Source organism: Semicossyphus pulcher, unplaced genomic scaffold (assembly GCF_022749685.1).
Source record: "Semicossyphus pulcher isolate SPU_LCO1_2020_fin unplaced genomic scaffold, fSemPul1.0.p SCAF_3, whole genome shotgun sequence".
Classification (NCBI taxonomy): Eukaryota; Metazoa; Chordata; class Actinopteri; order Labriformes; family Labridae; genus Semicossyphus; species Semicossyphus pulcher.
Window position 1 is genome coordinate 15,735,562 of NW_027211704.1, and position 26,678 is coordinate 15,762,239.

The 26,678-nt window shown below is 41.6% G+C and overlaps 3 protein-coding genes across 5 annotated transcripts; 2 read left to right on the top strand and 1 right to left on the bottom strand.

Annotated features, from left to right (window-relative positions):
- The first annotated feature begins 315 nt into the window (after nucleotides 1–315).
- LOC138606542 (protein polybromo-1-like) lies at nucleotides 316–12,894 on the top strand. 3 transcript variants are annotated; one of them, XM_069679009.1, is made up of 30 exons: nucleotides 316–390; nucleotides 1,549–1,698; nucleotides 1,816–1,913; nucleotides 2,032–2,179; nucleotides 2,293–2,442; nucleotides 3,109–3,225; nucleotides 3,313–3,381; nucleotides 3,465–3,563; nucleotides 3,647–3,732; nucleotides 3,829–3,914; nucleotides 3,991–4,207; nucleotides 4,562–4,703; nucleotides 4,791–4,885; nucleotides 4,961–5,240; nucleotides 5,392–5,497; nucleotides 5,584–6,223; nucleotides 6,336–6,547; nucleotides 6,653–6,838; nucleotides 7,001–7,158; nucleotides 7,277–7,528; nucleotides 7,620–7,765; nucleotides 7,977–8,134; nucleotides 8,244–8,427; nucleotides 8,631–8,832; nucleotides 8,938–9,139; nucleotides 9,248–9,400; nucleotides 10,840–10,998; nucleotides 11,365–11,411; nucleotides 11,802–12,003; nucleotides 12,337–12,894. In XM_069679009.1, exons 2-30 carry the CDS (start codon nucleotides 1,558–1,560, stop codon nucleotides 12,498–12,500), a joined length of 4,899 nt encoding a protein of 1,632 aa, XP_069535110.1. In that variant the 5' UTR covers nucleotides 316–390; nucleotides 1,549–1,557; the 3' UTR covers nucleotides 12,501–12,894. The 3 variants fall into 3 exon arrangements, with proteins under 3 accessions (XP_069535110.1, XP_069535108.1, XP_069535109.1); XM_069679007.1 differs by lacking the exon at nucleotides 10,840–10,998 and having other exon boundaries at nucleotides 7,599–7,765; nucleotides 9,248–9,316; XM_069679008.1 differs by lacking the exon at nucleotides 10,840–10,998 and having other exon boundaries at nucleotides 9,248–9,316.
- A 216-nt stretch (nucleotides 12,895–13,110) lies between these two features.
- On the top strand, nucleotides 13,111–22,038 carry cse1l (CSE1 chromosome segregation 1-like (yeast)). The gene is made up of 25 exons (XM_069678432.1): nucleotides 13,111–13,184; nucleotides 13,956–14,048; nucleotides 14,165–14,307; nucleotides 14,434–14,535; nucleotides 14,631–14,776; nucleotides 14,872–14,962; nucleotides 15,072–15,179; nucleotides 15,643–15,735; nucleotides 15,845–16,012; nucleotides 16,102–16,231; nucleotides 16,368–16,433; nucleotides 16,605–16,807; nucleotides 16,896–16,980; nucleotides 17,121–17,182; nucleotides 17,272–17,408; nucleotides 17,928–18,031; nucleotides 18,170–18,267; nucleotides 18,366–18,516; nucleotides 18,623–18,831; nucleotides 19,649–19,746; nucleotides 19,857–19,942; nucleotides 20,116–20,197; nucleotides 20,755–20,901; nucleotides 21,002–21,233; nucleotides 21,408–22,038. The coding sequence occupies exons 2-25, from the start codon at nucleotides 13,964–13,966 to the stop codon at nucleotides 21,495–21,497; spliced, it is 2,916 nt and encodes a 971-aa protein (XP_069534533.1). The 5' UTR covers nucleotides 13,111–13,184; nucleotides 13,956–13,963; the 3' UTR covers nucleotides 21,498–22,038.
- LOC138605971 (retinol dehydrogenase 10-B-like) lies at nucleotides 21,642–25,263 on the bottom strand. The gene is made up of 5 exons (XM_069678433.1): nucleotides 24,814–25,263; nucleotides 23,006–23,104; nucleotides 22,758–22,903; nucleotides 22,548–22,679; nucleotides 21,642–22,449 (listed from the first exon to the last, which is right to left on the bottom strand). The coding sequence occupies exons 1-5, from the start codon at nucleotides 25,261–25,263 to the stop codon at nucleotides 22,329–22,331; spliced, it is 948 nt and encodes a 315-aa protein (XP_069534534.1). The 3' UTR covers nucleotides 21,642–22,328.
- Nucleotides 25,264–26,678: the final 1,415 nt, after the last annotated feature.

Consider the following 26,678-nt stretch of genomic DNA (forward strand, 5'->3'; position numbering starts at 1 on the left):
TAATGGCGAGACTGATGTGTAAATCGGTATTCAATTAACAGGAAGTCTATTACGCTCAGTGCACCCTCGGTGCGTTGTAGGTCTAACTTTTTTTTGCATTGTCCCATGGATATGGTTTATCAGTACTAATGTGGCCCCCATTTTGAGACATTATTATCAAACATATTCAACGTTAAATTAAAAGAGGTAGAAGAATTATTCAAATGACGCACTTGTAAATACGTCTATACAGTTTATTCTTTATATAACTTTTATTGTGAAAGGAAAGAAACGGAAATTGTGCGTAAACTGTCGCCATCTTGACACTTCTTTTCCCTTGTCTAAAATCGATAAGTGATTGGTTTTCTTGATGGTTAAGATTTTTTGGGTCTAGTAACGTGCTCACTGAAGGTAAGCACATAACTATGTCAAGTGGAATGAAATACAGACTCAAATATTTTCCATCAGGTGTCGTCGATTTTTTTTAACGGTAGCTTTGAAACGTTAGACGTACTTACAGTGATGCCTTTGTCTCGGCTGTTAAACTAGGTGATGTTGAAGGCCAACCGTTAACTGTAGCTAACGTTGTCTGTTCTGGGGTCTGTACATGTCCACACTGCGTGACACGTACGTGGACAGCGGCTGACCTGTATGTTAGCTTACTGCTGATGTGTGCGCAGCCAGATGACATTAGAGGGAGCGGTTAACATTTTCGGTTGGTCAAACCTCCAGACATGCCTGCATCATAGGTGACCACTGATAAAAATGACATTCCAGGTGATAAAGGTCAGCTAGTGTCGTTGTCATCTTTATAATCTTAAAATATGCAACATAAAACCATAGAAGAGAACACAGGGTCTATGGTGGGAAAAAAAACATGCTTGAATTGCTTGCAATATTTCTATTGCCATTTGAGGGGGAAATTATCAACATTTAACCCGTGTCCATGTTTGTCAAGTAAAACATTTTATTAGGGTAAAAAGTTAATTTAGGGTGACCTCATCGTGGACGACCTGTGGGTATCTCCCTCTCCAAAGCCCTACTTCCTATACACATAAACTGACCATTTGAAATAGTATGTTATGTAACTTATAACGTCGAATATTAACAGTAACAGCAGTTTTCATTTTCCCACTATCTTGGAAATGTTGTACTCTTTCTTTCCCCTCATTTAAAAGAACAATATTGGTGAAGCTGTAAAGCATAAACAGACTAATTAATAGTACAATATATAGGAAGTGTTTAGAACTAGCCCTTTTGTATCTCTAGCGTTTATTTCAACAAGAATAATGACAATAACATTGGTTAATTCTAAAAGTAGGTATTTTTTTGAGGACTCATTTGGGATGTTAATACTTTTTAGAGAGGAACCACTTACTTATGTTACATGGATGGCAACCCTCTCAGCTGGTGCAAGAGAGTGCAGCCAGTGTCCTTACTGGGATTATTGTCACAGCCTATCGTTTATACACTGTTTGGATACTGTTAGAAAACTGAGTATGTAATGCTCAAAGGTCCTTATTTAGGTCTCTCTCCAAGTGGTGATACTTTGCTATCTGTTTCCCTCAGGGGTTCATCATGGCATTGAAAAGGAGAAGGGCGACGTCCCCCTCTAGCAGTGTGAGTGGAGGAGATTTTGACGATAGCCAGACTTCATCGTTAGTGTCTTCAATTGGGAGAAAGAGGAGAAGGACCTCAAACATTCCAACTGTGGATCCTGTAATTTTACAAATTTTAGTTTTTGTTTTAACGTTGTGTCAGAATTATACTACCTAAACAGATTAAGTAGTGGACTTGGGACAGGATGTTTTTCAGTGTTGAATCCTTGCCTTGCAGATTGCTGTTTGTCATGAACTGTACAACACAATCAGAGATTACAAGGACGACCAGGGCAGGATGCTGTGCGAGCTCTTCATCAGAGCCCCCAAAAGAAGGTGAGGAATTAAAAGAGTGCCTTGATTTGCACATATTTAAATGCAAACATTTCCCTACAGCATTATTTATGTTAGTTAACACAAACATTAGACACAGAAATGTTTGCTTGTCTTATAGGAATCAACCGGACTATTACCATGTGGTGTCTCAGCCTATTGACATGATGAAGATCCAGCAGAAATTAAAGATGGAGGAGTATGATGATGTTGAACAACTCACCAGTGACTTTCAACTGTTATTCAACAATGCAAAAACATATTACAAGGTAAAAAAAAAAAAACATACTATAAGGTAAAAAAAGTGTGTATACGTCTTTGGGCAGAAGTTGAAATCACATATATGCAACTACATGAATACATATTGTTTGTGTCTGTCTAGTCTGACAGCCCTGAGTACAGGGCAGCCTGTAAACTGTGGGACCTTTACCTGCGGACCAAGAATGAATTTGTTCAGCGAGGGGAATATGATGAGGATGATGAAGATGTGTATGATGCACAAGACAACCCTGGAGGGTCCACTGAGGATGAGGTGACTCTCTGAAAACACAGATTTATTATGACTGTTATATTTATGGTCAGAATCTATCTTAATAATATGCAGACTCAATGATTCAATTTGGCTTTCATAGATATTATTTAAAGGAATGAAGAATATGTTGAATAAAAAAATATGTTTTGAAAGTATGAGCTTTTAACCATTAAAGAGGGGGTGTTATGCTGTTCCACATTTTAAGACACATATATATAATGTTTCAATGTTGGCTGTCCAGACTAAACATGGGTGAAGTTTCAAATCTGTAGGTAAAAGTATGTTGGAGTAATCCCCAGGCTTCTCAGCTCAGTGTGCAGGCTGCTGTGAACGCCAGGTTTCACACAGTTTTTTCTACACGCTGCACTTTGTGACGTCACAAGCAGGCTTCGGAGAGCTGGCCAATCAGAAGAAAGTGAGCGTGTAGGGGCGGGGTTTCTTAAAGGGACAGAGCTGTCTGAGCCGCAGGCAGAGGCTGTATGAGGGCCTGCATAGCACCAGTGTGAGAAACATGAGTTTTTTTTTAACTGTATAATATGAAGCTGGAAATTAGCATAATATCCCCCCTTAAAGATATAAACAATATTAAGGTTTCTGTATACAAGATGTTTGTATACTTATTTAGTGTTTCCTTTACTAAACTGTGTGACCGCTTGTGTGTGACAGAGTGCACCTACCTGCTTGAAAGAGGTCCTTGAGCAGCTCCTCGATGCCGTTGTCTCTTACATTGAGCCCACAGGCCGTCTGGTGAGCGAGCTCTTCCAGAAGCTTCCCTCCAAAATGGTACAAGAACCTTCACAATGACTTTTAGCACATTACTAGTAAAATGAATGACCTGGCTTTAATGTGTAGTTTCTGTTTTTCCTTTAGCAATACCCAGATTATTATGCCATCATTAAGGAACCAATAGATCTGAAAATCATCGCCCAAAAGATTCAGGTATGCAATTAAATCTCCTCCATTAAATATACGTTATTATTGTTTTGATACATAAGATGTATAATACATGTATTTGCCTTCAGTTGGGCCACTACAGAAGTGTCGGTGCCATGGCTAAAGATGTGGATTTGATGGTCAAGAATGCCAAAACCTACAATGAGCCTGGATCACAAGTGTTTAAGGTGAGTGTGTAATCAATAATACGGCAGATGCTGAATTTCATTAGTAGGTACATGTGTGTTTATGATCAGCTGATGTGTTCCAGGATGCAAACACCATCAAAAAGATATTTTCACAAAAGAAGTCTGAGATAGAACACGGCGAACCAATCAAGTCCAGCATGCGTATCAGGTAAAGATGAGACACCGCGAGGTTAAATGCTGCATTATTACCTTTTAGTTTCCGCTCCGCAGCTCTTCCTCCTCTTCTTCTGTCCATCTTTGTCAGGAATAGAAGATCTGCCCAGGGAGACCGCCTCTCAGCAATCACCATGGCTCTTCAGTACGAGAGCGACGAGGAAGGCATCCTCTCTGGTTCGTCTTCACCTCATTATCTTCTGTTCGTAAAAACCGTGTGAGCATTTTATTTATCTCCTGCTGTATTTCTCAGGCTCTGTGCACTATGACGAGGGGGAATCAGAGGCGGAGAGTTTGACCTCCAACATGGACATGAGTAATCCCATATTTCAGCTGTATGAGGCTGTGCGCGGCGCCAGGAACAGCCAAGGTCAGCTGATCTCTGAGCCTTTCCTGCAGCTGCCCTCCAGGAAGGACTACCCCGACTACTTCCACCAGATCAGCCATCCTATCTGCCTCCACCAGATCAAGTATGACACAACTAGAAGTAGCTTATTTCTGTGTGTGTTTTCATACATCTGTGTCCACAGGCGCCAGGGGAACTTTCACCACCTGAATTCAAAACAGTTTTGATATTTCTTTTACACCATATTGAATTTTTGTTGATTCAGTTGAGGGCCTAAATTTAAGTAAGATATTTTTGTACTTTGAGTAAGTTCATTTTTCCTAATTTGATCATGTTTTCATCAGTGATTTCTTTTATTTTGTTTCACCGACATTCTCTCTTTTTTATTTTCCACCCCTGCGGCACGTCCGCGCTCACTGTACAGTACAGTATTTCTGTGCCCTCCTTCCCAAATGTGAGAGCCCATAATTCCCCACAGGAACAAGATGAAGAACAATGAATATGAGAGCGTTGAGCACGTTGACACTGATCTGACTCTGATGTTTGAGAACGCCAAACGCTACAACGTTCCTCATTCCTCCATCTACAAGCGTGCACTGAAACTCCAACAGATTCAGCAGGTCAGTCCTACAGTACCCTTGTCTCTGTTGTGTGTATTATAAGAGGCATGTCTGATTCAATGTATATACTCCCTATCGTCTGTCTAGATAAAGAGGAAGGAGCTTTTACAGAGAGATGATGATGACGGGGATAGCATGCTTTCCTCTGCCACGTCCGACACCAGCAGCACAAAAAGAAAAAGGTTTGCACATTTTAACTACATGTAGTTTGTTTGTGTGTCGAGGATGAGTGACATTAACTTGCATTTCATTTCCAGTCACAAGAAGAACACGAAGAAAAACCGAATGAAAGTTATCTTAGCTTGTGTGACTGAGGCGCGAGAAGCCGGCACAGGTCGCAGACTGTGTGACCTCTTCATGGTCAAGCCCTCGAAGAAGGACTATCCCGACTACTACAAGGTCATCCTGGAACCGATGGACCTCAGGACCATCGAGCACAACATCCGCTCGGACAAGTACATGACTGAAGATTCAATGGTGGAGGACATGAAGCTGATGTTCCGCAATGCTCGACACTACAACGAAGAAGGCTCACAGGTTGTATCTACCTTTCACCGATGCTTTATAACTACTCGTTGCATAGTGTTTCTGTGATTATCTAAAGTTTGAAAGCTGAAAAACTTAGAGAAGAGAAACTCCATCGAGGAACCAGGAGCTGATCAAGATGAACTTGTTTGTTGTGTTTAAGGTCTACAACGATGCAGACGTCCTAGAGAAGATTATGAAAGACAGACGCAGGGATCTCGGGCCAGCGACAGATGACGATGACATAATGTCACCAAAGTTGAAAATAAGTAAGGACACGAATCAAATCCAAGCAAATGTGTGAGTTTGTTCCCTTAAAGTTTGGTTATTATAAACAAGACTAATTTGATTACAGGAAAGAACAGCATCACCCTGAAGAAGTCAAAGTACCTCACACCCTTACAGCAGAAGCTGAACGAGCTCTACGAGGCCGTCAAGAACTACACAGACAAGCGAGGCCGTCGCCTCAGCACCATCTTCCTCCGACTGCCGTCTCGCGCCGAGCTGCCTGATTACTACATAGCAATCAAAAAACCCGTGGACATGGAGAAGATCAAGAGCCACATGATGGCTAACAAGTACCAGGATGTGGACGCGCTGGTGGAGGACTTGGTGCTCATGTTCAACAACGCGTGTACCTACAACGAGCCCGAGTCCCTGATCTACCGCGACGCTCTCATGTTGCACAGGGTGCTGTTGGAGACGAGGCGGGACCTGGACGGAGGAGATGACACCCATGTGCCTGATGTGCCGCGCCTCATACAGGAACTTATCCGGAGCCTGTTTGTCTCCGTGCTCGGTCACCAAGACGATGAGGGCCGTTGCTATAGTGATTCACTCGCAGAGATTCCCGCCTTAGATCCGGCAAACCCTGACAAGCCGCGACTGAATTTTGAGATCATCAGGAATAATGTGGATCGAGGGCGTTACAAGAGGCTGGATGTGTTTCAGGACCACATGTTTGAAGTGCTGGAGAAGGCCAGACGGTTGAATAGGTGAGGTACTGTTCACCGTCCTGTGAAACCAGCTGTCTGTTCCTTATTTTGTACATTAATGTCGTAGCATCAGAGGAAATCAAAGTTGCTTTACAATATGTGTTCATGACAGGACTGATTCCGAGATCTTTGAGGACGCCGTGGAGCTTCAGCAGTTCTTCATCCGCATCAGAGACGAGCTGTGTAAGAACGGAGAGATCCTGATGTCTCCTGCTCTCAGTTTCACCTCCAAACATCTGCACAGCGATGTGGAAAAGGAGAAGAAAGAGAAGCTTCCCAAGGAGTTTGAGGAGGACAAGATCAAGAGGGAAGAGGAAAAAAGGGGTATTCTCTTTAATATATATTATAGATCACAACACGTGGAAGTTGTTTCATGAATTATCTCAGCATATATCATGGTATTATATTGAGTCAGTTGTAAATTCACAGAAGCTGAGAAGAGAGAGGACTCTGTCGGAGGATCATGGCAGTCTAACCTGCAGCGCACGTACAGTCAGGACTGCAGCTTCAAAGACAGCATGTACCACGTGGGAGATTACGTGTATGTGGAGCCTGCAGAGCCGAACCTACAGCCTCATATCATCTACATCGAACGCCTCTGGCAGGACGACACTGGTCAGTCTCATTGTTGCATTAAACAATTAACAATTACTATAATCTCTGACAAAGGCATGTGGATATTTTCTGGAAGAAAGTGTTTTATATCAGTTATTTTGCATCTACTTTTCTCTTACCTTCCTTTCTCTTACCTTTTGTTTTTTCCACTAATATATGCAGGTGAGAAGTGGCTGTATGGCTGCTGGTTCTACAGGCCAAATGAAACATTTCATCTTGCCACGAGGAAGTTCTTGGAGAAGGAAGTTTTTAAGAGCGACTATTACAACAAAGCTCCTGTCAGCAAGATTCTGGGCAAATGTGTGGTCATGTTTGTAAAGGTAAATTCTTTCTTTTACCAAAATGTTTGTTAAGCTTATTACTTCTAAGCATTGACTGTTTTAAATATGTATTGAGTGTTGACCAAATATTTTTTGGGATTGTGTGTGTGGATTTCAGGAGTACTTCAAACTTCACCCAGAAGGCTTCAGAGCCGAGGACGTCTACGTCTGCGAGTCACGCTACTCCGCCAAGTCCAAGTCCTTCAAGAAGATCAAGATGTGGACCATGCCTTTGAGCTCAGTCCGGTTTGTTCCCAGAGATGTCCCGCTGCCTGTCGTCCGTGTGGCGTCCATGTTTGCACCAAAACAAGAGGAGAAACCAGCAGAGATGTCTGATGAAAGCAAAGTCACAGACGTTATTGTAGACAAGGTAAATGCCAGTTGTTTTTTTTCCTTATGCAGAGATGTAGAACATTTAAAATAACAAAGGCTACTTTCAGGAAAACAATGTGTGTCTGCAGGAGAGGGAGGACGTTCCTATGGATATGACCAATGGGGAGCCGGGATGTCAGTACTATGAGCAGCTCTGCTACAACAACATGTGGCTGAAAGTGGGAGACTGTGTTTACATTGGTTCACATGGACTAGTGCGCCACCGAGTGGGGAGGTAGAGTAAATACAATTATACACCTTACAGTACTTTGTATTTGAATATCACCTCCTTCCTGTCAGTCATGGACACAGGAGCTCTATAGTTGAAAAGTAAGGAACAAAGGGAGCTTGACACATGGCATGGTACAGTGTATTTAAATATAAAAGGGGACTCTGATTTCTAATGTTTCTAATGCAGCTTATTTTCTTTACAATATATTAAACAGGATTGAAAAAATGTGGATGCGAGATGGAGCGGGCTACTTCTTTGGTCCAATCTTCATCCATCCAGAGGAAACAGAGCACGAGCCCACCAAGATGTTCTACAAGAAGGAAGTGTTCCTTAGCAACCTCGAGGAGACTTGTCCTATGACCTGCGTCATAGGTACCCTCCTCACTGGTGAAACTCAACTACAACTACAAACACTTTGCTTTAACAAATGTTGCACTGTCGATAGAAATGCTTACAGTGACTCAGTTTTCTTGTTCCACAGGGAAGTGTGTGGTGTCGTCATTCAAAGACTACCTGTCCTGTCGGCCAACTGAAGTGCCTGAAGAGAACATCCTGCTCTGTGAGAGCCGCTACATAGAGAGTGAGAAGCAGATGAAGAAGTTCAAAGGTCTTAAGCGCTTTTCTCTCTCTGGGAAAGTGGTGGAGGATGAAATCTACTATTTTAGGTGAAAAACATTTACAAACATTTTACAAAACAGTTGGTAAAAATTACAAAACAAACTAATGTGGAAAAACATAGCAGTTGAAGTTTAATAAGAAGAATTATTTTAGAATAACTTAAGGTAAAGCAAACCTTCCTAAATTAAGGTTTTATTTTGAAAAGGTGTATAAGTAGCACAGTATTTTTTCATGTTTTTGTGTTATACAGGAAGCTGATTGTGCCCCAGAAGGAGCCGTCCCCTCTTCTAGACAGGAAAATTGAGGAACTGGAGGCTAAGTTTGCTGATATGACGGATGAGGAGTTAGAGGATCTTGGGGACGATGATGGCGAGTTAGGGGACCACTCTCATCCTCAGATGCAATCATCCATGTCTAGTGACATGGACATCCTGCCTTACACTCCTCCGCAGGTCAGAGTGAACATGTTTAAATACAAATGTAAATCTTCTCTACAAACTAACTAGCCATCATGTGGTTCTAAAATACCTGTAAACGTCTCTTGTGTTCGGTTGCAGTCCACACCCAAATCCATAAAGGGCCTTTCAAAGAAGGAGGGCTCAAAGCGTAAGATCAACATGAGTGGCTACATCCTGTTCAGCAGCGAGATGCGAGCGGTCATCAAAGCCCAGCACCCAGACTTCTCCTTCGGGGAGCTGAGCCGCCTCGTGGGCACAGAGTGGAGGAACCTGGAGGGCTCCAAGAAAGCAGAGTATGAAGGTAAGTAGAACTTTTTAAAAACTCTAGTCTTGTTTGTAGATGTTATTTGTCAAAGAACTGAGAACCATGTGAAGTCATCACTGTATGCTTTTCTTTATTGTGCTGCAGAGCGAGCAGCCAAAGTGGCCGAGCAGCAGGAGCGCGAGAGGGCCCATCATCAGATGTCCCCTAGAGCAGGTACCCCAGTAGGGGCACTGATGGGGGTGGTGCCTCCCCCAACCCCCATGGGGATGCTTAATCTCAGCATGCCGCCTGTGTCAGGTAACCCCTCATAGATGCAGATGGATCCCCCGTGTACACTAGAAGGCTGGAATACGAAGCTGAACTGCTAGATATGTTAACATTTTTAATTGACTAATCACATCCACGTCAGCATGTGTGTGATTGTGCTTCCTCTAACATCATTTGATAAGTCCAAACCTTGACTGTTGTACACTACTCTTTGTTCTGTGTTTGAATACAGAACATGAAGTAGAAAGTTTTTCTGTACACTATTTAAGGATAAGGACTTAAAAATGAATTAGTGCTTGTTAGTAGTGCATGTGCATAGAATGTTTTTATTATGCTAATTTGTGTGGCCTTTATTTTCATTCATATCCACCATAATAATCTGTTGATTAAATAAAATCATATATATCAGGCATATTCATTTCCTTTAAAAGGGCCTAAAGTAATAGAAGTTTTAGAAGGACCAAGGGGCCCTACATTTACATTTCTGATGTAAGACCAATAAATTAGGACTTTAAATTTATTAAACATAATATTATCTTTTTTATTCAGTTTGACTCTCCTAAATACCCTGCATATTTTAATTTTGAACTTGTAACATGTATTCTTGTATTTAACAACAAACACAACAAATAGGGATGCACGACATTATCGGCACGTTATTTGTATCTGCAGATAACTGCTTGAAAATGACATATCGGCATCGGCAGATATGTCATTTTTCTGCCGATATTTTCTGCTGATATTTTCTGCCGATAAAACAACGCTTTAATTCTGCCTAAATGCTCGATAATTCCCTAAAAAAGCTTGACGTAATGCTACGACATTAACTCAGCACGAGTGTGCACTGCCTCCACCGCGCCCTCTTTCGGTAAGCATGAAGAAGGGTGCAAGATGTCTGGCAGTTTTTAAAGTTTCCGAAACGGGCAGCAAGGTGGATTTCATTTTATGTATTTGTCCTGTGCAATAGGTAAAATTGGCACTTGTTGTGGCTATTGTCCAGATTGTCTCAGGGAAAGCATCATCCAAGCCTGTCTAAGTTGTATGAATATTACAGTTATGTACAGGCATTTTGTACATAACCTAAAGTACTTTTCTTATATTGCCCAGTGAATGTGTACATTCAATACAATACAAATACACAGCACTGTATTATGCTATTTCTGCATGTGCTACAGTAAGAGTATATCAATTCCACTACGGGGGAGAGTTGATGTTCTCTGCAATTAGGTGGAAAAAAAACGTGCTAATATATCGGTATCGAAATGGAAAATATCGGTATATCGGTAAAAAATCCAATATCGGGCATCCCTAATAACAAGTAAAGAGACTTTTATTTTTTTAATATTCTTGCCACCAATTGAATAGGTCTGATATATATGAACATATTTCTGCATGCTTTGTAGTGCAGTAGTGGATGCATGACTGATGCATGTCGCTGTCTTGTGTCACTACCTCTCCCTCCTAACAAGGTATGATTGGGGGATATAGGTCAGCTATGATGCCCCCACGGGGCCCCATTGAAGGCATGGTTTGTATGACTGGCATACCACCACTTCACATGGGGTTGCCTGTCTTTCCCCAACATCTCCTGCCCATTATGCCTGGGTTTCTTGGAATGCCGTACTTAGGTAAGTAGTGCAAGAGTGTAAGAGTGCTGTCATAGCCACCCCGCCTGTCACGCAGTTGCTTCCTGTCTACCAGTCTGACTTACTGGAGGGGCTACCTGTACCAATAGGTGTTTGTGTTGATGAGTAGTCAGTTGGGCACATATAGCCTCAACTGGGGTTTCTCTGCTCATTACCAGTACGCCAGTATCATAATATTTGAATTGATATGTGCATAATTGGCATTCACAAGTGTTACTCACTAATGTGATTGAAATTAAACGTGTCAATTTTAATATTGGATTTTATGTTGTGTTTGTAATATAAGCCAATATAAAGTAGCCTGCTGCACTTTTTGACCACATCTTGATGATGTATTATTCGCCACAGGTGTCACTGGCGTGGCAGGTGGAGCAGGAAACGTACATGGATCCCAGGTAAGCTATAGCTATATTAGATGAGAGTTTCAAGGGTTACATTGAGACTTTAGATCGAGAAATCAATTTGGCTCGGTTTACATAAGGTTGTTCTAAAATATTTTTAGTTGCATCATTTCAATCCTTGTATAAGATTACTAATATTTTCCTATTATATCTCTGGATTTAGAACATATATTGTTGGATTTGTAGCTAACAATGAGCTTAAACTGCTCTACTTGTACCAAGTTCTTGTCTTTGATTTCCAGGATGAAAGAATTACAGAACATTTTTTCCAGTGTTCATAAATAAACAGCAAAGCTAGGTCAGGATAGTGATGAAGATGAAATGCTGTGGGAATGCCTAAGTGTATCAAAGAAATAATACAGTTTTTAAAATATATTTCGATAGGGTATGCTGGGCCCGGGGCAGCAGGCTCCACCACCGTACCCAGGACAAGGCCAAGCTGCGCTCCAGCAGCCCTCCACCCCGATGTTTGTGTCCCCACCAGCAAAGACTCAGCGGCTGCTCCACTCTGAGGCGTACCTCAGATACATCGAGGGGCTCACTGCAGAGTCCTCCACCATTAGCAAGTGGGACCAGGCTCTCTCAGGTTAATATTGTTTTTTGATTTCCAGTGATTAAGTCAACATAAAAAGCCAATCACACTGGCAAACAGAGCTCGGGAGACATGTATTTCTTAATGTTGTTTTACCACTGATTTGAGCATTTTTACATACAATAGGCTTTAGATTTTCTCTGTAACATGTTAGTGTTCATCAACTTATGGTGAAAGATACATAAACTGAAGTGTATTTTTTACATTCTAAATAAAATCTTTAAAAGAATATCAGCATTACATTCACCAATCCAAATAGATTATTAACCCTTTTATTGGAATGGTAAAAACACCCAGACTAGTAATATTTTATTTTTCCACTTTCAGTTCAAAAACAAGATGTGCGCCTGACAAAAGAGCAAGAGAGCAGACTACCATCCCACTGGCTGAAGAGTAAGGGGGCCCACAAGACAATGGCAGATGCACTTTGGCGACTCCGTGACCTGATGCTGCGGGACACACTAAACATCCGTCAGACGCACAACGTGTAGCATGCGTATATTCTGAGCCTCTGTTCGCTCTTTACCTGTGAGACAGGAAGAGGATTAAGCTCACTAAAAGTGTTTACTTTATGTTGTCATTTAAAAAATGTGTTTGTAGTCATTACAGCTGCTTTCTGTGTTGAAGCTGTTTTTTGTTTAACACTTGGGTAAACTGTTCTAAGTGCATTATTGTTTAAGACTGTTGTTCTGTGAAGACTGCCTTCATGCTTTCACGATTAAATTGTGAAGAGTTCAATCTGGCTGTATTTATTGACTTAGTAGGACCAACTGTATGTTGATGTTTGAGATCACCTAAACTTTTACCCAATAGCTGTCACTTGAGATGATTTATCACATTTCTCTAAGCTTTAATTTAGGCATTGTTTAAAAGCCACAGGTGAAAATATGGAGGACATTTCAAATATATGTGGCCATGATATTGTGGAGATTATTAATTATATTAAATTTGGATATTTTATGATTATTAAATGTAAATACTTGCCTTGTGTTGCTGCACTTGAGAGCTACCAAGTTGGGGGCGTGTCTTAGAGCTTCTGCCTGACATCTGCGCCTGCGCATTATACTGACCGCGCAGATCCTTTTCCTCCAGACGTTTGAAAGCTGGCACGGCGAGCACGTCTGAACGGTGCATAGTGCCTCCCCATCCCATACTGACTGAAATTAACTGTAACGGTAAGACATCCAAAAGCTTTAACATTTATCATATTCAGTCATACTTGATTCAGATTTGTAACTTGGTTCATAGTTCAATATCTACAAGTAAATTCGCAATGCTCGGTAATTGGCTAACTTTATGGTTAGCACAAAACACGTTAGCAAGCTAACGCTAATATTAGCAGACAGTCTCTGAGGAGACCGGTTGCTGGATCAGTCTATTCGCTGGAGTTGGGCTATTGCTTTCCATGCTGCTTTGGATACTGTTGTGCGTTATGTGTTTATTTTGGGATAATGGAGCAATGGATGACTTGTATGTAATATTACTTTATATAAGGGGTATTCCGACCCCCATGTGCTCATATAATAACTTGGAAAAGACTAGACCACCTTTTCACTGCTAGCATAGACATTATACAGCAAAACCGATCTGGAGTCAGTGGGCCATCTGAGTTAACGTCAGACTGAGGTATGTAGCCATTATAGCTAAGCTAGCTGCTAGCAAGCTAACGTCAGCGGCAAACTGAATGCATGTATGACTGAGGTAGCAGGAAAGCTCACAACTTTGTAACAAGAATTGCTTTGACTTGTAGATAGAGCAGTGAAACGCGATGTTTAAATGGTCTTACGGGAACGAATACACACGTTTAATGACCCTCGGCTCAAATTTCAATAGATATTAAATACTATATTTTGTAGTTAGTTAAGCCAATTAGCCATTAAGCAAATTGCTGCCAAACACCAGGTTTTCTCCTTCATTGATTGCCTCACTGGTTTTCTCGCCCTTAGTTAAGAGCATGGAACTGAATGATGCTAACCTACAGACCCTCACCGAGTTCCTCAGAAAAACACTGGACCCAGACCCAACAGTCAGACGTCCAGGTAATGCAACTTAAGGATATAGCTTTACTTTCAGCTAATATAATAGAAGACAGGTCACATTATTTTTTGATTGTGAAAACTGCTCTGTAACACCAGTTTTCTGTTTTCATTCTCAGCTGAAAAATTTCTTGAATCTGTGGAGGGAAACCAGAACTACCCCTTGTTACTACTTACTCTGCTGGAGAAGTCCCAAGACCAAGTGATACGAGTCTGTGCTGCTGTTACGTTCAAAAACTACATCAAAAGAAACTGGCGCATTGTGAGTCTTATCGAGTAACACATAGTTCACTTGTTGACACTGTATCAGACAAACTGTACATAAAGTAGTGTGAACAATTGTATTGTTTTCTTAACCTGTCCTACCTTTTGTGATGTTTTCTCAAAGGTTGAAGATGAACCAAACAAAGTTTCTGATGCGGACCGAACAGCAATCAAAGCAAATATAGTAAATTTGATGCTGAGCAGCCCGGAACAGATTCAGAAACAGGTTCGTCCTCACACGTCACAGTTACTTGAATTTAATGATTTCAAGGTACGTGGAAGGTTTAACCAAGCCCCTTTTCATTATATGCTTTTCAACAGTTGAGTGATGCTATCAGTATCATAGGACGAGAAGATTTCCCACAGAAATGGCCGGACCTGCTAACCGAGATGGTGACCCGCTTCAGAAGTGGAGACTTCCACATCATCAATGGCGTGCTTCGAACAGCACATTCCCTCTTCAAGAGGTAGAACCCACTTGGTTTGAAATGTTTTTAGAATTAATTTCAAGCAGAAATTGTAAAATCTTTTATGTCCCCTCCCCCCCCTTCTTTTCTTCAAGGTACCGCCATGAGTTCAAGTCCAATGAGCTCTGGTCTGAGATCAAACTAGTACTGGACACATTTGCCCTTCCTCTGACGGAGCTGTTTAAGGTTTGTACTGATTTGCAGTTCAGTTACCACAACACTTACAAGTAAACCAGTTATTTTATGAGATCTAACAAATATACGAATGCTAATTTTCTCTTTTTATTTCTTGTAGGCAACTATTGAGTTGTGTCAGACTCACGCTACAGACGTCAATGCCTTGAAAGTCCTCTTCTCTTCGCTCACACTCATCTCAAAACTGTTCTACAGTCTTAACTTCCAGGTCAGTTCAATTTGCTTTGTACTTCAAAGCTTTACTGGTTTGAAAAGTTGATTTGTCTCTTTTATAACTACATTTTTTTTCTTCCCTAAAAACAACAACAGTGCATCTTGATCAAGACCTCTTGTGTTTTGGTGTAATTTATTGCTGTGGGCATCTGTGATGTTTTCACCCCAGATCAATGTTGATCATGAAGGATGAACAGCAATTTTTTAAGTTCTTGATAAATATTATTCGAGATATAAGCAACATTTGTAATCAAAATCGTCCTATGTAGATCCTGTAGTTATTATGTATATGGTCAAAAAGTTCTATGACTATATTGAAGGACTTCTGTAGTTATTTAAAGGCAATTGTGCATTTCCTCTAGCCCTGAAGTGTGGTCAAGGCAGCTTTGTTAATACAGGTAAACCTGTAAAAGGGAAGTGAAACATTTGCCTAAAACTCTTCTCTGTAATTCGCACAGGACTTACCAGAGTTTTTTGAAGACAATATGGAAACCTGGATGACCAATTTCCACGGCCTGCTAACTCTGGATAATAAACTCTTACAAACAGATGTGAGTTTTCGTTCACTCATGTAATACATTCCTCACAACCAGTCTGTGCTATTTACAGTTCTTTTTTTAACATTTGTGTGTATATGTGTGTTTTATGTATACTCCATAGGATGAAGAGGAAGCGGGTCTCCTGGAGCTGCTGAAGTCTCAGATCTGCGACAACGCTGCTCTTTACGCTCAGAAGTACGACGAAGAATTCCAGCCGTATCTGCCGCGCTTCGTCACAGCTATCTGGAACCTCTTAGTTTCTACCGGCCAGGGAGTCAAATATGACCTGGTGAGAGCACTGATCCCTGACTGTGTTTCTGTGACCCTTTTTTAAAGTTCACTTCCTCGTACCAACAATACACCTTGTCTCTGTTGTAGCTGGTAAGCAATGCCATCCAGTTCTTGGCATCTGTCTGTGAAAGGCCACACTACAAGCATCTATTTGAGGACCAGAACACACTCACTAGTATTTGTGAGAAGGTCATTGTGCCCAACATGGAGTTCAGAAGTGAGTAAATGCCTTCATTTCTCTGTCATTGGGTAGCTCATAGAAATGTGATCAGTAGTTGGCTGATTGGTTCTCCTTGTTTAAACACATACATGTATGTGTTTACTGTGGGATACTGACCAGATTGTCTGCTCAGGTGCTGATGAGGAGGCCTTTGAAGATAACTCTGAAGAATACATCAGACGGGACCTTGAAGGATCTGGTAAAGATTTAGATTATTGATCATCATTCATGTAAATCCATCCATCCATTATCTTCCGCTTATCCGGGGCCGGGTCGCGGTGGCAGCCTGCTCAGCAAGGTGACCCAAGCGTCCCTTTCCAGTGATAACCATGTCCCCATCATTTTTAACCCTTTCACCCTCCTTCCTCAGACATTGACACTCGTCGTAGGGCGGCATGCGACTTGGTTAGAGGCCTCTGTAAGTTTTTCGAGGCTCCCGTCACGGCGATCTTCTCCGGCTATGTGAACTCCATGCTGTCGGAGTACGCGAAGAACCCCGGGGAGAACTGGAAACACAAAGACGCCGCCATCTATTTGGTCACGTCATTGGCGTCGAAAGCGCAGACACAGAAGGTATTGTTGACAATACATTGGACATTTTAAACTATATTATTGAGTTGGAATAATGTGTTAATAACATAAAATGTCTCTTTTTCACCAGCATGGAATAACACAAGCCAATGAGCTGGTGAATCTGAATGAATTCTTTGTGAACCACATTCTCACTGACTTAAAATCCCCCAACGGTAAGAGCATTGAAACAGTTGTGATGTAAACTATAAAAGGCTTTTTACTGCATTATTCAGCTGTGTCACCGTTTCTGGATGATCAAACCCGTTTGCGTATATGTACATAAATTGACACCATGCGCTCATTGTAATTTTAGTTAATGAGTTCCCCGTGCTGAAGGCAGATGCCATCAAGTATGTCATGATCTTCAGAAGCCAGGTAAGACCCGTTTCTTTCTCAAAAAAAACTTGTATTTAAAAATGCCAACTGAATTTATTACAGTGTTGTCTTCTGTCCTTCTCTTTCAGCTTCCTAAGGAGCAGCTGCTGCAGGCAGTTCCTCTGCTGATAAGCCACCTGCAGGCGGAGAGCACAGTGGAGCACACTTACGCTGCCCATGCTTTGGAGAGGCTGTTCACTATGAGAGGCCCCAACAACACCACACTGTAAGTATGGACAATTAGAAGATATTTGAGTTAACCAGAAGAGTTTGAGTACTGCTTACACACACTATCTAAAAAGTGAGTCATTGTACTTGTAATTATAATTCAGCCACATCTTTGCCCTGTTCTGAATTTAGAGTATAGCAAACAGTCTGCATAATTCTGACTGGTTTCACCTTTTTAATGGTGTTGGAAGTATTGTATATGCCACATTTTTAAATATAAAAATTCTATATTTTGGTAAGCTGGAAGAGCTGTGCATCAAAACCATATAAGGTGGAAGTGTACGTTTACTAGTTATGTAATATTAACCAGTATGTGTGACTTAATTACTCATACCCAGTATGGGCAAAATTGCCTGTTTGTTGCCTTTTCTCAAGGGATCAGCTGTATCTTACATTAACGCACAGCATTGCATTGAAGTGCAGAAAGTTAGCTTATTAGAAAGTTAGACCTATGCATCCATCTGTAAAGCTATTAAGCTACTATTTTGGCTGATAATGCTCTCTGCACCTTTTTCAGTATCACTCCTGCAGAGATGGCACCTTTCACCGAACAGCTGCTCAACCACCTGTTCAAGGCTCTGGCTCTGCCCGGCTCTGCAGAGAATGAATACATCATGAAAGGTAAACGTGACTCCTCCATTATCATCATAAAAGCTCCTCAATAATGCTCCACGTGCAGCGTCAACTCGACAGTTATTTTAAGTAGCCTCATCATGTCTCTGCATTCTTTTCTTTCTTTCTTTTTTTAAACTTTTAAAGCCATCATGCGCAGCTTCTCCCTGCTGCAGGAGGCCATTGTTCCCTACATTCCCACTCTGATTGGTCAGCTCACTCATAAGCTCCTCTTAGTCAGCAAGGTAACACTTACTTTGTTACTATTTGTGGATACAGATGAATTCACCAAGAATGTGTTCAGGGGACACAAGTGTTAACTAAATTTGTCACCCATTTTCAGAATCCCAGTAAGCCTCACTTTAACCACTACTTGTTTGAGTCGCTGTGCCTGTCTGTCCGGATCACCTGCAAGGCCAACCCGACCACTGTCAGCAGCTTCGAGGAGGCCCTGTTCCCCGTCTTCACTGAGATCCTTCAGAATGATGTCCAGGGTGGGAAAGAAAAATAGCTAAGAAATAGATACACGTTGACAACATGTTGATGAACACCGCTGGCGGCTCCTCCTCCACTCATCCTGCTTTTGTCCTCTTGTTACAGAGTTTCTGCCATACGTGTTCCAGGTGATGTCTCTTCTCCTAGAGATCCACTCCAACTCAATACCCTCAACCTACATGGCTTTATTCCCCCACCTGCTGCAGCCGGTGTTATGGGAGAGGACAGGAAACATCCCCCCTCTGGTGCGCCTGCTGCAGGCTTACCTGCAGAAGGGAGGGGCCACTATTGCCGGCTCTGCTGCGGATAAAATAGTAAGTGATGACACTGTCATGATGTTGCAGTATGGAAACAAGACTAGGTCAAAACTTAGCATGTGGCTGACCGCATCAGGTCAATGTGCGCTTTTGTGGGCAAAACTGGAAGAGTGGCGTGTGCGTGACGGCTGCGGGACGTGTTCATTTTCAGTTTTCGGTGAAAATGAATTGTGATGAGTACAGCAATATTAACATCTCTTCCTGTAGTAAAAGTCGCAGACATGGAGAGTAAAGCAGGTCAACACTTCCGGTATGCTTTTTCAAAGTAAAAGCCCAATCTGGAATTCTGACTCCCTTCGTTTGTATGCAATGATTTTATTTTGTGTTTCCCAGCCGTAGTTGTATTTTTATTTTTTTTACTTTATTTGGCTCTGAAAGTACGACAATCACTCAGTCAGTCAGTCACATACGCACCCATGTGTAGGACTGACCCCGGCGGTCAGCCAAAGATTATTAATCTCCATGTATCGATATGTTGATTTAATTATTCAATAGCAATACTACAAAGTAAGATAATAAATATTTTCCCTTTTTTTTTTTTTTAAACAAAATGAATGGTTTTAATTTAAATTTCAAATCATATGTTTGTTGAATTTTGAATAGGCAGCCAAATTATAACTAACAAAAATCATATCCAAGCAAACTCTTTGATATCAGCACATATCGTATTGTATCGTAAAATCCAACTTGTAATTTGCTTCCCCAGTCTGCAGTTGATCAGTGATTTTATCTCTTTGTTTCATTCTTTGTATTTGTGTTTTATGAATGATTCATTCTTTGATCTGGATGTTGACATTTTGATCATCTCTCTCAGCCTGGTTTGCTTGGAGTTTTCCAAAAGCTTATTGCGTCTAAGGCCAATGACCACCAAGGCTTTTACCTTCTCAACAGCATCATAGAGCACATGCCCCCGTAAGTCATGCCTTGGTGCATACATCATCTATAAATTGTAGCACCTGGTGAAACAGCTTTGTGTTAGTCATGATGTTTTTTTGATAACTCAAAATGTTTTCTTTTCCCAGAGAGTCGATCACTCAGTACAGGAAACAGATCTTCATTTTGCTCTTCCAGAGGCTACAGAGCTCCAAAACCACCAAGTTCATCAAGAGTTAGTACAATTTTCTGTTTGTCGCCTCCTCTTTTACATCCTACAACCTGTTATTTACAGGGTTTGAAAGCGACCAGTATATAAAATATCATCAGTCCCATTATTAATAAATGTCTCTGGAAGCTGAGTTGTGAGCTTTAAAAGTATTCACTACTGTTCTGTCTGTCTCACAGGTTTCTTGGTGTTCATCAACTTGTACTGCGTCAAATACGGAGCTATTGCACTTCAGGAGATCTTTGACAGCATCCAACCAAAGTAAGTGTATTTTCTGTATGAACCACACGATGTTGATGAAGGTGTCTTGACTGCTGTTATTTAGTGGCTCCATCTATCAGTGTATTGTTGAAGCTGCAGGAAAATGACGCTCCGGTGACCTTAACTGCACAAAAGATTCATTAGCCTTCCGCCTCTTTGAGTTTGATGGCCCACTCGATCTATTTAAACCGGCCCTGCTCACTGCGTAGGAGCATGTTTTATAGAAGTACCTCAGCCTTCACTTCATCAAACACTCAGCCCTTTAAAGCTTGAAAGGAGGTCACAGCTGTTAACAATGGATTTCAGAGGTAACCCAGTTTAAAGGTGAAAGGGGGTTTTTAACCTGCTTTTTTCTGTCCTGATCTCAGTTACTGTCAGACAATACATTTCTATGCATAACTGTAGTGAGTAATAGCTGCCCCCTTCTTGCTCCCCTTGCGCTATGGTAAATATGTCATGTGCTTTCACAGCTCTCCACTGTATTTTATGTTTAATTAGTGCAGAAGACCACAGGCCACATGTGCCGTATTGATTCTGTGTTTCTTTTTGTCTTGCAGGATGTTCGGTATGGTGTTGGAGAAAATAATTATTCCCGAGGTTCAGAAGGTGTCTGGACCAGTAGAGAAGAAAATCTGCGCTGTTGGAATTACAAAAATCCTCACTGAATGTCCTTCGATGATGGACACGGAGTATACTAAACTCTGGTGAGCAATCAGCCTGAAGGAGATGGAACCAATTTTATTTTCATTCAAGACATTTTAATGCTTGTTGTATTAAACTTTCTTGTTGCATATTTTTGTTCAGGACCCCTCTGCTCCAGGCTCTTATCGGTCTGTTCGAGCTGCCAGAAGACGACAGCATCCCAGATGACGAGCACTTCATTGACATTGAAGACACACCGGGCTATCAGACTGCGTTCTCACAGCTGGCCTTTGCAGGGAAGAAGGAGCACGACCCCATCGGAGACGCTGTCGGCAATCCCAAGATACTTCTGGCCCAGTCACTCCACAAGCTCTCGACGGCCTGTCCCGGAAGGGTATGTTTAGATATATTTACAACTCGGGCTGAAACTCATGTTCTGTGATTATAACCAATCCTGATGGAAAGAAAAGTTGAGATTATCACCGATTAGAAAATCTCTGCTCTGCCTTAGATCATGAGAGGATACAGAAAAAAATCAGTTTCTTCTTTGTTGTTGCTTTTGGTGCAGGTTCCGTCGATGCTGAGCACCAGCCTGAATGCAGAAGCCCTCCAGTACCTGCAGGGGTATTTACAAGCAGCCACTGTGCAGCTGGTTTGAAACTGACACGATGCTGTTCACTTAATAAGGAGAACACGATACTGTGCAGGAAGAGCCACAGTGACCTCAGTCACATGACAGACCTGCTTCAGCTGAACTTGAGTCCTTACAGATTTGGTTTGACTTTGACAGTTAATGACGGATTTAGCAGAAAAAATGTGGTTGTGTTCTCTGACGGAGGTTTTTTTTAAGGGTTTTTAAAGACATGACCAAACGTTGACTTAACTGAAAGACTCTTTTGTGTTTGGGCCTTTGGTTTGCTGTGTGGCGAGGCAAACGAGGAATCGGCTTCTGAAACAATCAGTTTATTTCAATAACGGCAGCAGAGCTATATCTCAGCAGTATTGTGGAACATCTGAATCATATGGGAGGGATTTCTTTAGCGCTTCTTTTGTATGTTTGAATTCCTTTTTATGATAATGGAGACTGTAATCTGTGGCTCAAACCTAATGCTTAATATTTTTTTCTGTTGCATGTTTCCTGTAGGTTTGTTTGTCTAGTCTTTGTTTCAGCACTGTTTATTGTGAATAAAAAGAGGCACTTGTATAGATCTGTTATCATTACTCTCTTTTCTCTGAACAGTGTTTAGATTGATTTCTTTATTTTGGCCTCCTTCATACAGGTTAATCACTAAGATCTCTTAGATGTGGTTATTTTTAACCAGAAATGATGACGTGCATCAAAACAACATGGCTTTGCATAAAGCTACACTTCAGCCCAGTGTCAGAAGTCTCTTTCCCTTCAGATGGTAAATGAATGTGCTAAGAATACACAGCATGAGCCTTTGGTGTTTGCATTAGTCCATAATTTAACAAAGTTGTGTGACAGCTCTTATGAGGATTTGATGTGGCCGTTGGAGGTCTTCAGTTCAACATTCTTGATGAAGGGTATCATGCATTTGTCACCTCCCATGAAGCGATATGTTGCAACATTTGCATCCCAAGGGAGCAATCTAGAGAAGGAAAACAAGACACAAATTTATTTCTCATAAGTAAGAGCCTTGAATTCCCTCTGTAGGTGCAACCATTTAAACTGTCAATCAACACTCACGCTCGTGTCAGGAAAGGGATGTACATGATGCGAGGAATGCAGATCATTTGCTGCTCGGCTAAAATGGCTTGCATGGACTGCTGTACAGTGTAGAGGGGCTCCAGAGGTGGAATCAGACTCTGAATCTCCTTCCTGTTAGAAAAACAAAATGTAGCATCAGTTTTGTCCCCTAGTGTTGAAAGCTAAAAATGATCAACTGTGGCATCTCACCTGATTTCACAGCCTGCAAACATCCCTGTGTCCACGATATAAGGGCAGATCAAAGTGGTTTTGATTCCAGCCAGGTCCTCTGCTAGCAACTCGTGTGTCAGTGACTCATGGAAACCTACAGCTCCAAATTTACTGGCACAGTAATCCTGGGAGATTAGAGAGAAGAGAGAGAACACCATAGAGTGATCTTTATTTTAGTTTATCTAGGATCTTTAGGTTCAGTATTGAGGAACTCTAAACATTCTTACCTCTACACAAGCAGTGCTGAAGAGCCCGAGAGCACTGGCGACGGTTACAATGTGACCACGGTTTCTTGCTTTCATCTGAGGCAGGAAGGCCTTTGTCATCTGTTGCATGGGTTAAATTTAGATAAGATGATTTTATCAAACTTTTTAGAAATTGGGAAGAAATTTTAATCAAGCCATGTGAACCCTTGAGGCAACTTCAAAAGCTCCAGTATGCTGTCAGAAACATTAACACAGATAATCCAAACAGAAAATACCCAAACAGATTGAAACATTGTCAAACACCTTTGTGTGAACCAGGTACTTTACCAAAAGTTGGCCTAACATGCACAATATTTGGCCCTCAGTTCAAATAACTGTCATCAAGTTTCAAAGTAAGTGGTATTAACTGAAATGACAGCCGCCTGTTATAACTACTGTAGTTTTTTTCACCTGAGTTCTCTCAGCCACATGCTTCAGGCTGCCTCTTGAGGCCCCTGTCATTACAGTGAAATTGTATGTGGCCTCTTTGTCAAGGTTGGATTACCTACCGGCCCCTGACCCCTCATCTAGACCCTAGTTTTTGTGGAATAGTTTTTATTTAGACTTTTTTATATAGTCCAACGGTTTTACATGCCGTTTCTTGTAGAGGGCTTTTTGTCGAAATCTTTTATTATTCATTATTTTGTACATAACTGATATTTATAGAGACCTTGTTTTTATGAATAAAAAAATCAAGCAATTTTTTATTTCATAAATTGCACTTGCATATGTTGAAGTGTTTCAGTAAAATACAAGAGTGCTACGTTTGTTTTGCTACACTAAGAAATGATGGCCAATGGATGATGTTGGCGGCAACATCACATGCTAATTCCAGTGATGCGGATGCTAATTGCTAACAACATGTAAACATCATGATGCTAAACATGGAGGATAATGAGGACGACGAGGAGCACTTTCTGAAGAGCTGAACCGATGCTCTAAGTATTGTAAGTAAGCGAGGTAAGCTAGAAGTACGCTACACCTGTCATGTACTGTGTGCCTTGGCTAACATTAGTTACAGTGGAAAGTTAGCTGCTAGCTAGCAGGAGCTCTGTATTGCTGTATTCATACTTGCATAAGATAAATCAGCTTTACTGATTTTTTTCTCAGCTGGAGTATTTTGTAAATCTACATTTGCTTTTGTGGTGACTTTGATTTGCATATTAAGTGTTTCTGGTCGTGGTGTACTTTTTGTATGAATCTCGTTTTCTCTGTGGTAATATTCATTATTTTTTTGTATCTTCGAAATTCAGTGTTCCAACAATACAGTAAAAAAAAAGCACAGTGGGTTAGAATAACTAGAGTTAGAAAGCCCAGCTGCTCATTTTCGTTGCCTTTCTCTTGTTCATAAGTGAGTTTGGAAGCTACTTTCGTGAAAGTCTCTTGATATCCTTGATAGTTGATTCTAATGAGCTTACCCTCTTTATTATATGAGCCTGGACCTGAGGCTGTAAGAGGATCAAGGGCAGAATCACATGCTGTCTTAACTGGTGGGCTCGCGTGGGCTGCTCTTATCCTGGGGATGAGTGGATGACCACCTGCTTGTAACCTCATGTTAACTCGGACACATTTAACAGTAACGGGGACAGTGTGATGCACCAGCTCACATCTGATCCCTTCACACATCACTGCACAAACACTGAGCCGAGCCAGCCGTGGGAACACGCTGAATACATGTTACGTAATTCTTGTTACTCTGATGGATATGACTATTTGTCTCTATGTGGAGAAAAAGTTGAGTTACTACAGTTTTAGTTTGTGCGTAAGAAGTACGTGCGTCATGCTCTCACCCAAAACAGCGCGTGGCAGTTGACCAGCAGGGTCCTCTCCAGAAGCTCGTCCGGACAGTCCAGCAGCCTCCGGCCAGCCACCACGCCCGCGTTGTTGACCAGCATGGACACCTCTCCGACCTCCGCCCTCACCTTGTCCGCCGCCTCGTAGATGCTCTGACGCTTGGACAGGTCCACCGTGTACGCGTGCACTTTAACTCCCTGCTCGCGCGCCAGCTTGGCGGTCTGCTCGTTGGCAGCCGTGTTGCAGTCCCACAGCACCAGGTGCGCCCCTTCTTTGGCGAACTCCAACGCGAACAGGCGACCCAGCGCGCCCCCGGCCCCTGTTATCAGACACAGCTCCCCGTCTATGCACTTCAGCCGCGGCCGCAGGAAAGTCTGGATGATGGCGGACACTATGGAGTAAGTTAGGTCTATCAGCATCAGCACTAGATCCACTATAACAATCATGATGCTGCAGTCCGGTCCAGTCCTGTGGGAGAAACTAATGAACCACACAAGCGGCCCGCCAAGCTCTGAGTACTTGTCTCTCTGTGAGGCCTGGGATTGGATGGCCATTTTATATAACTCGTGTGTACCGGATTAGGACAGGGAGTGATGCTGGCCACCAATAGAATAGCTTATTTTTGTTGCCTGACAACCCCCCGTGCACATTCATAACTAAAAACCGTGACAGAAACGGACAGTAGCAGGGATTAAGATAACACACAAGCCCAGCTCTAGCCGATGTTTGACATCGTAAAGATGAGGAAGATATAAACATAGATCCCATAATGATTACATTTGCTGTCAGGTTTTTGAGGTATATGTATGCTGTATTATGACCTAAACAGGTGAGTCACTTAAGATAGCCTACACGGATTCAAACATATGGAGACAGAAATATTCTATAGCTCTAGTTTTTCTGTGACTCCCTTACATCAAAACATTCAGAACAGTTCAGACATCAGGAGCCTCTAATTATTGTTCCTTTGTTTTTGGAGTGACCTATAATGTTTAAAACATAGTGAAGAGAAATAACCAAGAATTCTTTCAGTAGGTTTTTCCAGGTCGTCGTGTCACTTCAAGGTGGATGTAACTGAAACAAGCTCTTGAAACTGTTGTTGCCTTGATAGCTTTTTGTGAATGTGTAATTTACATTAGGGCCTTTATACCCTTATACACAGTCCCTGCCTTTCTCAAACACTTTGAATTTGTTAATAATGTGTAAATAAATTAGGCAATAGATTGACAACATCTGGTCAATTAGCTACTCCTCTTCTACTAGTACTACTGAGTCGCCTGAAAAGGATCAATAACTGTTTTCTTATGTAAAAAAGTAACTCATAACTTTTCCTCTGAGCTTTGTCTGACTTTTATGTAAGATATCCACCCCGGCTACAGTCAACAGTGAATTCCTTTTACACAAGTGTATTTTTAAGTCGACATTCCTTTCATCTGTTAAAGAAAGTTATTCCTGAGCCGTGATGTGAGGGGGATTATCCAACTCTGAGCGAAACGTTAAGGTGATAAACCTGAAGCACGAGTGCACAAATCCCTAATATACATTCTTCTTTAATTCTTTTTTTGATGAGTGCTCCTTTTTTCTTCTGCAGCTTTCATTTGACATCTAATGTGATCGTGATCTTTAGATGTTTTACTGTGTTTGTGAACTTTAGGGGTTCTGTGCTGTTGCTTTTTTTTAGGTTTTTGCTGCACCTGCAGAGGTTGTCCCTGGTGAAAGTTAAGACTGTTTGTGTTTTGTAAAAAGCTTAAAGTTGTGACTGGCTTTGACTGTGATGTAAGCCTCTTCAAACGTGACGTCGCATAATGTAATGAAACATAACAAAGGGGAATGTGCAGCATGCTTTGGACAAGAATTGTAC